Consider the following 13,671-nt stretch of genomic DNA (forward strand, 5'->3'; position numbering starts at 1 on the left):
CATCATGCATTAGTGCCTCCCATGACCTGACACTCGATCAGACATTGGCAGTTGGAAATCACATCAAAATCTCTAACATTTCGCGATGTCTAAAAGATCACCTTTTCAAATGCCTCTTGCAGCCCTTTACTCCCTAACCATGCCTCTAGTGCTTGCATATCACCTCGATTGGCCCGCTGCCCACCTCGTTCCCCCAGCGAGTCCGTAATCTCTTCCATCCTTGCAAACACTCTCTTAATACCCTCCGTCTCTCGGAACCTTTCGCTGACTTTTTTCTGGTGACTGGGGATGTCGCCCCACGAATGTGTCTTGATGAAGCTCATATAAGCGTCGATATCGGGCGAAGCGCCTTCGAGGCATAATACGCCTGGCTTTCCCGCCAGCACAAAGCCCGTCAGAGAATACCCGGGTGCGTGGTTGACCATATCGTCTCTCTTTTTCCGTGTCGACAAGGACGGGAAATAGAACCAGACTCTCACAATTGGACCGCGGGAGCTCGTATGTGCGTCCGTCCCTGCTGAAGCCACAGCCTGGCTTTGCTTGGTCTCAAGAAAGCGGGCAGATTCTGCTTGGATGTATTCAAATGCTTCTAATGCATCATCTTTCGGCATCGACGCGGCAAGTTGCGCGACCTCCGCTTTAGACATCCAGTCTGGCTGTCGAAGTGAATAGCCTAGGGGCGGGGCCTGGTCGATTGACTCTGGGCCCTCAGATTGCAGTGGCACGGAGATGTTGACAGGAATGGTTTTGTCTCCATTCGCGATTGGTAGGCATACGGTGAGGGAGATGCTTGAGGGCATCATAGACGGCGTGGAGGTCGGTTCCTGGCACCAATCTCGGAGCCTCTCGATACACTGCATTGTGAAATCAGGGATTTCAAGCTCGCCGGGGGACGGAAACATCGCCATTATAAGGTCAATTGTAGACAATTGAGACTCTATAATGTCCACTGATAGGGTGGATAGTTCTTTTGAGGCCATTCTGGATACGCGATATGCCAGGTTGCCAATATTGAAGAACTTTGCATACACCCGAGTGAAAAAGGAAGATTTGCAGCTTTTGAGCCTAATGTGAATCGCTTGGAATCACGCACACGCTTGACTAGAAGGCTGGAAGGGGCAATTGCGCCTTACGAGTCACCTATTCGGGAGTTTGACACCTGGGTGTGAGCAATGCAATTATTTGAGAAACAACGTCGGTTTGTGAGGTGTGGTAGAGTGTTGCCCGCACGTCTCCGTGTCGGGTAGCGATCGGCTGCGGTTTTGGGTTCGCCAGTTGGTTATCCGAGCGCGAAGGTGTGAATGCAGTGGCCATTCTTTGGCAGGTATCTAATAATCGAATATAAAGTTGAAATATGATATTGTAAGCAATAAACTCATAATCGTAAGCTACCTATCTCATCTCAACGTCAATCGCTATAGTATCGAATTGGGGGCTCCATTGATCCATGCGCCATTAAGTACCTTCCGGATACCACGCATTAAAACGAACACCCGAATAAAGAGGGAATAGATAAAGACTCATACCTTCTGGCCGGATCCGTACCCTGAGGCAGACTTGGGTTCATTGTTATCTTTCCCAGCCCAGCAAACGAAGATGCCGAATCACTTGGCTCTTGGAGGCAATTTCGCCATCCTCATCATACGTGAGACCATTCCAGCAATTTAAGTCATGGTGGTAGTGGAAGAGAGGGATTGTAAAGTCTAGAGATGGAAACTAAGAAGGTTTCGCTCGACAGCACCAGTTCACATCGATCAAGATTCCCCAGCATCTTCAAGTTTACTCTCTAAAAAGCTCCTCAGCGTGGCTACTCGAGTCTATTGTGATTGTACTATATCTTTGTATCCCACGCCCTGGGGAAGCCTCCTATGCAAACCTTTGGCTCCTGATCCACTCACCAGATATATGACAGGCATTTATATTGGCGCCTGAGTTGGGGAGTGCTCTAGCAGAAGGCCTACTCTGGTCTCTCCCAGTGTATAGGATGCCATCTCCCTTGATTCCTCTTGTCTGGGTCTATAGTTGGCGAGAACGCTGCACAATTCGACAACCCCCGTTATTTAGGTTATCTCAATTCCAGTAGAAAATAGATACCATGGATTGCACACCCAGCATTTGAACCACCCTCAATTCAACCTTTCGGTCTTTGGCTGCTGTCTCATTTCGCGGTCACGAAGGAGCTCAACTTCCAGGATCACTGATGGGCAATTTTCTGCTGTGCCATCTCCGAATGCAAATAGACTTGACCAGCTGGCTCAAAGTCTGGTTCAATGCAGTCTCCTGAAGTCTGGGAAGACTAGGCAGACTTGGCAGACTGGGGGCAGAAGTGGTCGAATTTTTGACGTAGACACTTCGCAGCGTAGTCATGGTAATTCTGAATACCCATATTGTCAGCATACTACCCGCGTACTTGAGAATACTTCAATCCCAGCAAAGTTCATTCAACTTACTTTGAAATGGTTAGGTAGGTGAATTGATTTTCTTGATGATTATTCAGGGGAGGATAGGGGATAGCTAGAAATATAGATAGGGTAAGGACGACTAGCCTTATGACCCTCTACTATGAGCATAACTTTGGTCCATTAGGAGGCTAAGCTTTGTAGTGGAGGCAGGCAAAGCTTAACAGCAAGGGGAATCAGGCGCTACGTAGTACCTTCTATAGGTGCTATCGAAGTACATATTTACTTTCCCTTTAGTTGTATCTTATCCTTTTCTTACTTGATCTCTAGATACTACTTTCTACTCAAATTTTCAGAGAAAAACGTCTTCTTTTCCTTCTGAAGTCCCCTTTTGACGCAACTGGAAACAATTTTTGGCAAGGGAACTCGCCCTGGGCATGTTATTGGGGCTACAATTGGTTTGGTGGCTTTTTTGGCATTGATCTTCTTCTGCTCCACTTGGTGGTGCACTTTTCTTGCACTCAAGTAAGACCTTCTCTTGATAAGCCTCGAAAGATGTGTATTAACAGCCTATTGCAGATACATCACAATTGATCCCATCCCCGCCGATGCCTCCGCTGAAGCTCGTGCTTTTGCGCTGGAAGCGCTACATGAGAGCCGGCCAAGTATGCCCCCCTGATTGGATATATCCCTAGATCTTAGAATCTTTGCTAACATATATCATCTAATCGTAGCTTGGCCGAAACGAGTGGCCCGCGGCCAAAAACTCGCTCGCTCCGACGCAGCCTTGAGCCGACCGCAGAGCGTGGTAATCAGCCACGGGGGGTGACGATGCCGCTCGACGCTGTGGAATTGCTAGAGCCTGGGTGGAAGTTCGGGACTTTCCCCGCCAGCTTGGGCGAGATTGCTCCACGTTAGCTCGGGCACCAGCACTAGCGAATATTTCAATTTTTACAGTCATGCTCCCAATTGGTTGTTTCAGGTGTCGACCAGGGTACAGACAGCATCATACATTCCTCGGCATTACACCTCGGCATTATACCACATTCCAATGGCCTTGCTGAATTGTTTGCCTGTGACGATGCTTGTTGGATTGTTTATCGTTCTGGACAGCTCGGCTTGGTACAATGAATAAGGAAAGCAGTGCCAAACAAGGAAATCTTATTCCTGACGGGAGATTGTTTGGTTTGACACCATTTGAGCCCTTGGTGGAAGCGGTGGGCAGTAAGTTCCGTAGTAGCAAGATTCGAGTTTCGAGAAAATCACCGCCTCGCAGGAGCAGTCCGTCGAATGACCACAAGCAATCGTGAACAAGAGCAATTGGTATATCTGTCTGGACTGACTACTCCGGCAGTGGTTCTTTGAATCTCACGTCCTAGGCTTCGGCTTGTTTCAAGTAGTGCTTTGCAGTCCGACCCTAGCTCCAGAAACTCTCATCCGCAATCTGACTCTAGGGATTTTGCAATTGTGTTAGTAATTGAACAATGCGCATTGAAGCGTGAAGGATATGAGTTTTGATGATGAAGGCCTTGGACGCGATTGCTCGTTTCGGAAGGGTTTTGTCGGAGTATTTCCCGCCTTGGCACCGGTGCGCAACCTCCCCCGCACTCCGTGGCTTGCCGGCCCTGAAATGTCCTAGTTATTTACCGAAGAGTCCGCACACAGACAGTGCTTTTTGACCAGGATTGTGACTCGTAGCACAATATGACTTTCGGTGTGGCACTAGTAGGGGGAGGTATCTGGGCCAAAGAGGAGCATCTGGTAGGTGGATCGGAGAGTCAATGTGAGAGACAGTAGCTAACTCCGCACTCATAGCCGGCGGTACTCGCATCGAAGGACTTGTGTTTGAAGGCAATCTATTCTCGGTCCCTGAAATCTGCAGAAGATGTTGCTCGGGCTTCCGGAAAGGAGGTTGATCTGTATTCGGACGACTCGAAACAAGGCTATGAAGATATGTTGAAAGAGGAAGATATCAGCGCAGTGATCATAGCGTGAGCATTCCCCTCTCTAATTCATATTTCATGTGTTCCATTCTCATAGTTCTCAGTCTTCCCATTGCTTCCCAAGCCTCTTACATCCGCACTGCGCTCTCTGCAGGAAAGCATGTGTTGTCAGAGAAACCTGTGGCCGAAAACGTGACAGAGGCTATGGACTTGATCAAGTGGTATAATGAGCACATTGAGCCTGACCGAAAAGCCACCTGGAGTGTAGCCGAGAATTTTCGTTATCTGGATAGCTTCCGATACGCTCGGGAGAAAGTCCAGCATCTCGGGAAGATAGTGGGCTTCCGTGTCAGGGTGTACGGCAACATTCAGCAGGATGGGAAATTTTTCAGTAATTCACTCATGTTTGTGACTTACCTGGACATCGAAAAGCTGACATTCATCTAGACACTGATTGGAGAAAAGTGCCCACACACCAAGGCGGCTTTCTGCTCGACGGCGGAGTGCATTACACGGCTGGGCTACGGTACCTTCTTGGAACCGACACCTACATCACTCGATTGTCCGCCTTCACCACTCTACTAAAGGAGCACTTACCACCTGTCGATACAGTTGATGCCATTCTCAAAACCAACACTGGAGTCCAAGGTACTTTTCAGGTGTCCTATGGAACCAGCCTAGTAGGCCCCGAATGGACGATCGGGTGCGAAAATGGGAGTATAAGTGTTGAGGACTCCAAAATCACCGTGCAGACACTGGATGGCAAAGTGGACGTCCAGTTTGTCGAAGATGAGCGGACAGGAGTCCCACCCGAAGTCCGACAATGGGGACAGGCTCTAGCGGCCGGCAGGATTAACCCCGAACAGAGTCCAAGCCAGGCACTGGCAGATCTTGAGCTGGTAGATCATCCCCATCCCCCATCCCCATTCCCTTCTAATTTTCACGCATATTACGGAACTAACGTGGGATAGATTGAATTGATGCTTCGCAGTGGAGAAGCTGAGGGCCAGCTGCAGACGTGCCACTGTCAACATTCAGTGAATATCTGATTAGATTGCCATTTGATAAATTCTCTTATCTTATTAAGAAACGACATGTCGATCCTATCCACTGGTAAAAGAAGCTCATTTGTACATTTGTGTATTCACATAACCCTGTATAAGTGGTATGGCTCCGTTCTAAAACAGCGAATCTAATAATATCACAACCCGATTGAGAGACGAAGCTACTCCCTGGGTAGATGCTAAGGAGTATCTGACACAAAACATGTAATCAATATGCGCCTTGTGACTTCCAGGTAATCTCTAATTCGATCGGGTGATCTTCCTGAGAGGCAAAGATGGTGCTCTGAACCTGTCCCTTGGGAGCCTTGTCAGCATAGAAAGTCGTATTGCCAAGGTAAGAAAGCCTATCATCTTTGACCTGTACCGTAATAGCCGATTAGCAATCAGAGTACGCAGACGGCCTGACCATCGGATGAATAACACATACCGTGAATTTGCTTGGAGTATTGACATGAATGCCACAGCTCAAGGCATCCCCTTTGATTGCGCAAAAACCCTTCCTAGACTCCAAAGTGAAGGTATCGTCTGCCAAGTTCGAATCAGCCCCCAGATATGACAGATATGAGATAAAAATCGCCGGAGATGACAAAAAGAGAACGAACCTGACACTTTCTGCGCCCGGAAACTAGCGCAAGATCCAGACGCATACCATGTTCCGTAGCTGATGATACAACCACGTTTTTGATTGAGTGTAGACACCATCAGGTTTCCTCCGCCCGAGAACGGAATCCCCGTGACTGTAGGCTCCACGCCATGGGTAGTAGTCCTTGTTGGCTCAGGCTGAGATCGTTTAGGCGGGTAATGAATGCCGTTCCTGGGACAGTTTGAAGATTGCCCATCTTGGGTATTCTCAGCACCCTGCTCTAGCAGAAGGATTCACCTTGGATATGACGAACCTGGAGATGCGGAAACAAACTTTCCAGATTGCAGGCTTCCGGCAATATTAAAATGGTACCAGATTTCACTCAGGGACCCATAGCGACAATGGACCGTGACGGGAGCACCGTGACCTCGCTCTAACGCGTCTTCGATATCCGCAAGTTCGTAGGTTTGGGTATGCGATGGAAGGATCCCAGCCGCTTGCAGGAACTGAATGAGACTGAGTAACATGATCAAACACTTGGGATGGGAGTGTAGCCAACCTCGTAGGAAGGAACCTGCTTAAAGACCTCGACTGATTTACTGAAATAGTCGACTACCTCCTGCTGTGGGATATAGTCCTCGTAGCAATGCGTCTCCAGGGTGCTGACGCAGGTTCCATGCTTCTCCCACTCGTGTTCCCACAAATGAGCATCATCGCCGCGGAAATCTTTCCAGAATTCGCTCATATATTCGAGCAAGTCTCCGCGGCCAGAGTCGATTAGGATCAGCGAGATATTACTATACTTGCGTTTGGAATCACAGAACTGATCAAAACCGCCATTGCAATGATCGGGCCTTGTTCTTGTTAGCATTACACTAACAATGAGCCTTTCGTGGCGGTAGACATAGCTTACCATAGACCATGAATGGTCCAGGAGTCATCGGGTCCAAGCGCGGGGTCGACGTCCCAAAATTGCGTCTGCAGCATTTGGCCACCCGGATAATTGAAGCAGCAAGTATCTTGACCATGATACTTAGCCTGACAGCTAACTTCCGACAGGGGGCAAGATGTCGAAGCTCCTGCGACTGGCTTCTCATCTGCGGCCGACGACATCCACAAGGTGCCTAGCGCCTTGAGGATCTTCCGGGGTCCTGGGATCCCCAGGACCTGTTGGGTTGGGTTCCACATGATCGTGGATCGATTTTGTTTCAAGAGCCTTGATGAACAGCGCCGACAGAGACGCAGGTAGAATCTATTCAATTCAACAAAGAAGAAAACCAAATGGAATAGAGGCTGGGGTTGTTATCGCCCCAGGCTGCCAAGCCCCCGATGACTAAGGCGATCATCGGGCAGGTGATCTGATCATGCTCTCCGGACGGCTCCACAGTGGATACGGCTTAGAATAATGGACACCAGAAGAGTGAAGGGGTATCTTGTTATTGCATGCTACAGGATGATCCGAGAGTATGTGAAACATCACACAGTCCTAGATTCAGGTGATCGTTTCCGCGCATTCTCCTCTTTCTCGTGGACCCTCTCCTTCCACAACCGCATCACCTCGAAGCAAACCTCGACAGCAATAAGGAGAATGATGATCCATTCAAGCCGAAGACCATGCGTCTCACTAAGACGCTCGCGAAGCACGCTTGCGATTTCTTGCGCATAGTCCATCTTCTCATTCAAGAGCTTGATGCGGATCCCCACGTCGAGGGCTCGGCCCACCTGTTCATAGTATCCCTCAAGACCAAGCTCATGTCGACTGTCCCAAAAAAGGTCGGGAAGTGAGTCTGTAAGCTCCGAGTAGAGATTGAGCTGTGCGCGCACACTCAGTAGCTGTCCGGTCTTGCGGAGAATGAAGTCCCGCGTGTAGGGCAGGCGGGAGCCCTGCGATAGGAGAGTGGGAATGGTTCGGGTTGATTCGAAATAGTTAGACAGAAGGCTCTCGAGCACTGCGAGCTTAGTACTTCTTGCGAGGCCTGAGGAAAACGCAACTTTGGTTAGGACTGTGTCAATTGATTGTTGTTTTGCGAGCGGCGTTTCCAGTCCTTCATCCCCCGGCCTAGTGCCCAGAATGATGGTGTCACCCTTGATGCTGCTGTTTTCTCGATTAGGATCCTCCACAAACTCGAGGTCTTCAGTTTCCAAGTCATCGGCATGAGCCCCTTCAGCCGCCGGAAGTAGAGTTCTCGTCGCCAAGAATGATGTAAAGCCCTCTGGGAGTGACCATGCCACTACAGTACCGGACGGGAAAACAAATACATCGCCAACTTCATCGGATGGTAAATCAGTTGTGGAAGGGTTTCCTACCCGCCGTATTGCATCGATAGGTATTTGGACGTGAACCACTTGCGGGTAGAGTCCGGTGGCCAGCGGATCGGGCTCATAGCCCTTGTCTTGTAAAATCTCTCGTACTTTGCGTATATTGAATTGTTCGGCTACGGCGTAAGCAGTGACTGTCTAGGAGACAAGGAGACAAATTTTAGCATCAGAAGCTTGTGGCTTGTTCACGGTGGCATTTACCTTAGTTTGATGAATGCCCTGCTCCTTCAGCTGGACCTTGGAGAGAATTCCATCTTTCGACCTTTGCGCTTCTACTGCGACTCGTCGGAGGGAAGTGGGGGCTGCAGGCGTCCTGCTACTGCGCCTTCGCTGCTTCTGGGAGTCTAGGTTGTCCGAGAACCCCTCATTTTTGCCGAGCTGTTTTTGCGCAAGGTGAGCGTTAGAGGAGAAGAAGTCCTTCCGGCGCGGAAGCTCCAATGCCGGGGAGGCGTGGAGGTATTGACTCTGCGGCCGCCTCAAGAGACGTGCCGCAATTGGCCGCTTACAAGCGGAGCAGACGAATGTTCTTGTGAACATGGCGGGTGTGGAGTCAAGTAAAGAAATCGCGAGAATGCGAGCACCTGCAGAAGCCGAGGATCCTTCCCGCTTAGTCATCTGCTCCACCCCGAACCCCAGCTCCCAGCTGCCAGCTAAGTCCCGCTCGCTGCTTCGTGCTTGTCGCATTTCCATTTTAAGTCGCCTGGGAGCTCTGGGCGCCACGAGGGACTCGCCATGGTTGCGCCTGGTGCGATAACGGCGAAAGAGGGTGCTAGTAGAGACACCTCGGAGCACGACACGTTGACTGCACGGAGCCGATCATCCTCGGGCGCCAACCCTGACGGACGCGAGGAACGCCATCGAGATGGCGACCATGACTCCGGGGCAAGTGATGATCACGACGAAGACGAAGACGACGAAGAGGAGGAGGATTCAGACGATGAGGATGAGGAGCCCCGACTCAAATACGCCTATCTTACCAAGCACTTGGGATCGGTATTCCGCAACGGAGACGCGACCAGTACATTCCTTGTTGCAGGAGACAAGATGGTGCGTCTTCTTTAGCTTAACAGCACTTATTTAGCTGATGACCAGTCATAGATCATTGGAACGCACAATGGTGTTGTTGTAAGTGGCTTATTCTTGTTCGCATTCATCAAAAGCATGGACTAACTCTTGTTCAGCATGTCCTATCTTTACCCCTTCTGCAGCCCCTCCGCGTATATCATGCACACTCAGCAAGCGTCACCTCCATATCTATATCACCTTTCCCACCTCCTCTGCAGAGTATCAAGCTCGATGCCTTCAATAAACCAGTCGCAGATGACCCCCGACCTCCGACACGGACATCAACAAGCTCGGGCAGCATCCGCGGACATCCTAAGTCGAGTCAACAGACGCCTATCCCACCCACACCGTCAAACTCAATATACATTGCATCTTCCTCAATCGACGGTATTGTGTGCATATTCTCCTTGGTAGACCCCAAGGATATCATCAAACGGAATTTTGGCCGGCCAATTCAAGCGGTTGCACTCTCCCCAGACTACAAGAATGATAGGACATTCATTTCTGGCGGACGAGCTGGCGAGTTGATTCTCACTACTGGCGGCCGTATTGGGGTCAGTTCAAATGCTACTACAATGGGAGGTGCAACTGCGACAGCTTCGAGCTGGCTGGGATCGATGGGCTTGGGCACTGGCAGCGGGAAGGACATCATATTACACAGCGGAGAAGGTGCTATCAGTACTATTCGGTGGTCATTGTCAGGGCGATATATCACCTGGGTCAACGAGGAAGGGATCAAGATCATGCGATCCAATCTGCACCTCGAATCTTCTGAGTCGGAGTTTGCGTGGAAGCGGATCAGTCATATTGACCGGCCAAACCGACCGGGATGGGAAGAAATGGCTAGTGTTTGGAAAGCGCGCGCAGAGTGGATCGACCAATCTGCTTTGGACGATGACAAAAATCTAGATCCTAATGACGAGACGACGGAGAATCAGGCAGCCCGGATTGTGGCAACTGAGAAAACCGAAAAGCTTGTCGTAGGCTGGGGAGGTACTGTGTGGGTCATCGATGTCTTCCCTGATCGGGCAAGCAAGTCCTCGAAAGGGGAGAGATATGGCTCTGCAGAGGTGTCTACGATGTAAGTTGCACGCCTGATGGGTCCTTGGGGTTCAGCATTAATATTTCAAATACAGATTACGAACGGATTGTGTGGTATCTGGTATTTCGATGTACAGTCCTCGTCTTCTTGTCGTTCTCGCATTCATCGAAGCCGAAGACGATTCTTCAGAGAATCCAGTGAGAACCTCTGGGCGGCGTCACCGACAGAGGAGCCTCGAGCCTGAACTGCGGATCATCGATATTGAAACAAAGGAAGAGCTGAGTGCAGATACGCTGTCTGTCAGCCGATTTGAAGGCCTCACATCTTCGGACTACCATCTGAGTGTTTTGCCTCCGTGGAAGACCCCGGAGGGACAAGTGGTCCAGCGGGGCGCTTTGGGCACTATTGGACATGGCCTTCTGGATGCTACGATGTACTCGGCTCGGCTCTTCAGCTCTGCTGGCAGTATCCGCAGCACTACCAGCAGCGGGGACAAAATCTCAGCCAGAGTGGCCCCGTCCTTCACCTCCAGACGTCTCTCCGCCGATGAACCCCTTCCTAAGGAAGTGCAAGATATCTCAGCAGCTCCAGGCGCCAAAGTTTTTGTTCACAGCCCGTACGACTGTGTTGTTGCGGTCAAGAGAGACCTCTCAGATCGGCTTTCGTGGCTAACCTCTCATGGCCAGTATGAAGAAGCGTGGAGCCTCATTGATGAACATCCCGAGGCCGCAGGACTGGCTTCAGACTTGGTCGAAGTCCCCTCTGGGTCCCTCAAATCCCAAAGCAGCCTGGGAGACTTTTTCGCTGATGATCGAGACTCGGTCACTACTACTGGTCGACCAAAGGTCTCCGCTTCCGACCAAGAAAAGGCTCGGATCGGTGAACTTTGGGCTGGGCAACTTGTTAGTGAAGACAAGTGGTCAGAAGCTGCTGAAGTCTGTAGCAAGGTTCTTCCCAATGCCTCCCGGTGGGAGCATTGGGCATGGATATTCATCAAGAAAGACAAGTTGGATGAGATCACCCCGCACATCCCCATCGACTTGCATCCTTCACTTTCTGCTGAGATCTACGAGTTTGTTCTCAACCATTACGTTTCGCGGGATTTCGGCCGCTTTAAGGAGTTACTGGAGGCTTGGCCCTCGGATTTGTTTGACCCTAACAAGGTGACTTTGTCGATCGAAGATCAGCTGAAGTCGGATTCAATAGCCGTCGAGTCAGAAGAATGGCGAATTCTCACCGATTGTCTTGCAAAGCTGTACCTGGTGGGTGGCCATTACTGCGAGGCTCTGCATTGCTACATCCGTCTCCAGGATGCAGAGGCGGCAATGTCTTTGATTCGGGAGCACCGCCTGGTAGATGCGGTGTCTGATGATATTCCTGCTTTCATCATGATCCGGGTGACAAAAGAGCAGATGAAATCAGCACCAAGATCTGAGCTGGAAGAGATGACCGCGGAGCCAATTCAGCTCCTGGTCAGTGAGGCTTACACGGGCATTGTCCCTCCCGAGTCTGTCGTTTCCCAGCTCAAGGCCGCAAATCGGATCTTGTTCCTCTACTTCTATCTTCGTGCTCTCTGGCGCGGTGAAGCTCTACCCCACAAGACTTCCAAACCCAGACGAGGCCGTGGAATCCATGCCCTTGATGCAGCAAGCAAACTGGCAGCGGACGAAGGGAAAGCTTTGATCGATGGCTTTGCTGATACTGCCGTTGAGGTTTTTGCCGATTATGACCGGCCCTTGTTGATGGAGTTCCTGCAAACCAGTATCTCGTATACCTTTGAGACAGCCACTCATATCTGTGAGCAGTACCACTTTACTCAGGAGCTAATCTACCTGCTGTCAAAGATGGGGCAGACGAAACGAGCCTTGAACCTTATTCTATCAGATTTGAAGGATGTGTCTCAGGCCATCTCCTTCGCCAAGTCGCAAGAGGATCCAGATCTCTGGGAAGACCTTCTTGATTACTCCATGGACAAGCCGAAATTCATTCATGGGCTCCTTGTCGAGGCTGGAACATCCATTGATCCTATCAAGCTAGTCCGTCGGATCCCGAGCGGGCTTGAAATTGAGGGCCTGCGGGACGGCCTCACTCGACTGATACGCGAGCATGATCTACAGGCTAGTATTAGCCAAGGTGCTTCTCGGGTCATGCAGAGCGAGGTTGCCCTGGGGATGGACACACTTCGCCGAGGACAACGACGCGGGATCAAATTCAATACTACCGAGGAGAGCGCTGTTGATGAAGGGAAGACCGCACGTATAGTCCAGACCAAGGACCAAGGTCGTGATGACCTGTCGGATTCCAGTGGTTCAACTCGATGCGCGGGCCCCGGACAAGGGCGATGTGGTGGTTGCAATGCCCCATTCCAAGCAAACGGTATGTCACTTTGCACTACTTGAAACGGCAAATTATCAATGAGATTATTAAAGGCTAACGATTTATATTCTTCCATAGAATCTGAAATCCTTATTGGGTTCGCTTGTGGGCATGTCTTCCATCTTTCGCACCTGCACCCCGCGCCATCGCAGCAGCAATCTACTGTGGGGACTCCCGACCGGTCCGCAGACCGTACACCCCGGCCGTCATCTCCATCCGAAGAGCCCACCTTTTCATCTGCCTCTCGCACTGTGGGTCCCAAAGTTACCACCGCACGTCTTTTGCGAGACAAGATCGGTGAGGGATGTCGGATCTGTGCTCTGACAAGGAAGATTGAGTCTCTTGGCATTGAAGGCGAGGTCTAAACTGTTGGCCGTTTTCATATATCTAATTCTGCCTGTGCATCCCCATGTATACCCTTTGTTTCCTATCAGATACCCCGTCAATTTCCTCGGGCCACCTGGCCATGCTGAAAGGCACCATTCGATACTTGCGAACCCACCGCCACGGGCGTATAAGTATCACGCATATACCTTGATCGGTTAACAGCCTGGTAACAGCCCCCCGTTTCGGACTCTCGGATGAGGCTTTCCATTATCAGCTACCGTGTAAATAAGTCTGTAATGTTAGTTAGGATTGCAATATATATGCTAAGTATCTGGCCATTTCTGCTACTATAAACTATACAAACATCTTGCCTCTGCGACGGATTAAGCGACGGGTTAAGCCCCGGAATATTGATCCTCTGAAGAATGAGGCTCCATGAGACCAGGGTAATAGGACCCAGAGGCAGAGGCTTGCCCCGCATAACCTGCTGTTAGTCACCTCAAAAGGTCGTCAACGATCGCACTTGTCCAAATTGTGGCGCTCTATCAAGCGA

General features: G+C 50.4%; 5 protein-coding genes across 5 annotated transcripts; 2 read left to right on the top strand and 3 right to left on the bottom strand.

Annotated features, from left to right (window-relative positions):
* Window positions 1-89: 89 nt before the first annotated feature.
* Window positions 90-980, bottom strand: N7482_000282 (DUF1115 domain protein; the record flags this gene model as incomplete). Its single annotated transcript, XM_056682407.1, has 1 exon — window positions 90-980. One exon carries the CDS (start codon window positions 978-980, stop codon window positions 90-92), a length of 891 nt encoding a protein of 296 aa, XP_056546013.1.
* Window positions 981-4,103: 3,123 nt separating this feature from the next.
* N7482_000283 (Gfo/Idh/MocA family protein) lies at window positions 4,104-5,391 on the top strand (the record flags this gene model as incomplete). Its single annotated transcript, XM_056682408.1, has 5 exons — window positions 4,104-4,160; window positions 4,215-4,390; window positions 4,447-4,733; window positions 4,790-5,241; window positions 5,314-5,391. The coding sequence occupies 5 exons, from the start codon at window positions 4,104-4,106 to the stop codon at window positions 5,389-5,391; spliced, it is 1,050 nt and encodes a 349-aa protein (XP_056546014.1).
* Window positions 5,392-5,614: 223 nt separating this feature from the next.
* N7482_000284 (T2 family ribonuclease) lies at window positions 5,615-7,177 on the bottom strand (the record flags this gene model as incomplete). Its single annotated transcript, XM_056682409.1, has 6 exons — window positions 5,615-5,764; window positions 5,834-5,931; window positions 6,009-6,245; window positions 6,303-6,495; window positions 6,549-6,843; window positions 6,903-7,177. The coding sequence occupies 6 exons, from the start codon at window positions 7,175-7,177 to the stop codon at window positions 5,615-5,617; spliced, it is 1,248 nt and encodes a 415-aa protein (XP_056546015.1).
* Window positions 7,178-7,465: 288 nt separating this feature from the next.
* On the bottom strand, window positions 7,466-8,998 carry N7482_000285 (RMD1 family protein; the record flags this gene model as incomplete). The annotated part of the gene is made up of 2 exons (XM_056682410.1): window positions 7,466-8,446; window positions 8,510-8,998. 2 exons carry the CDS (start codon window positions 8,996-8,998, stop codon window positions 7,466-7,468), a joined length of 1,470 nt encoding a protein of 489 aa, XP_056546016.1.
* Window positions 8,999-9,040: 42 nt separating this feature from the next.
* On the top strand, window positions 9,041-13,156 carry N7482_000286 (uncharacterized protein; the record flags this gene model as incomplete). Its single annotated transcript, XM_056682411.1, has 5 exons — window positions 9,041-9,355; window positions 9,407-9,433; window positions 9,490-10,454; window positions 10,510-12,791; window positions 12,870-13,156. The coding sequence occupies 5 exons, from the start codon at window positions 9,041-9,043 to the stop codon at window positions 13,154-13,156; spliced, it is 3,876 nt and encodes a 1,291-aa protein (XP_056546017.1).
* Between the last annotated feature and the right edge of the window lie 515 nt (window positions 13,157-13,671).

Source organism: Penicillium canariense (genome assembly GCF_028826845.1).
Source record: "Penicillium canariense strain IBT 26290 chromosome Unknown utg000001l_segment0_segment0, whole genome shotgun sequence".
NCBI classification, from domain to species: domain Eukaryota; kingdom Fungi; phylum Ascomycota; class Eurotiomycetes; order Eurotiales; family Aspergillaceae; genus Penicillium; species Penicillium canariense.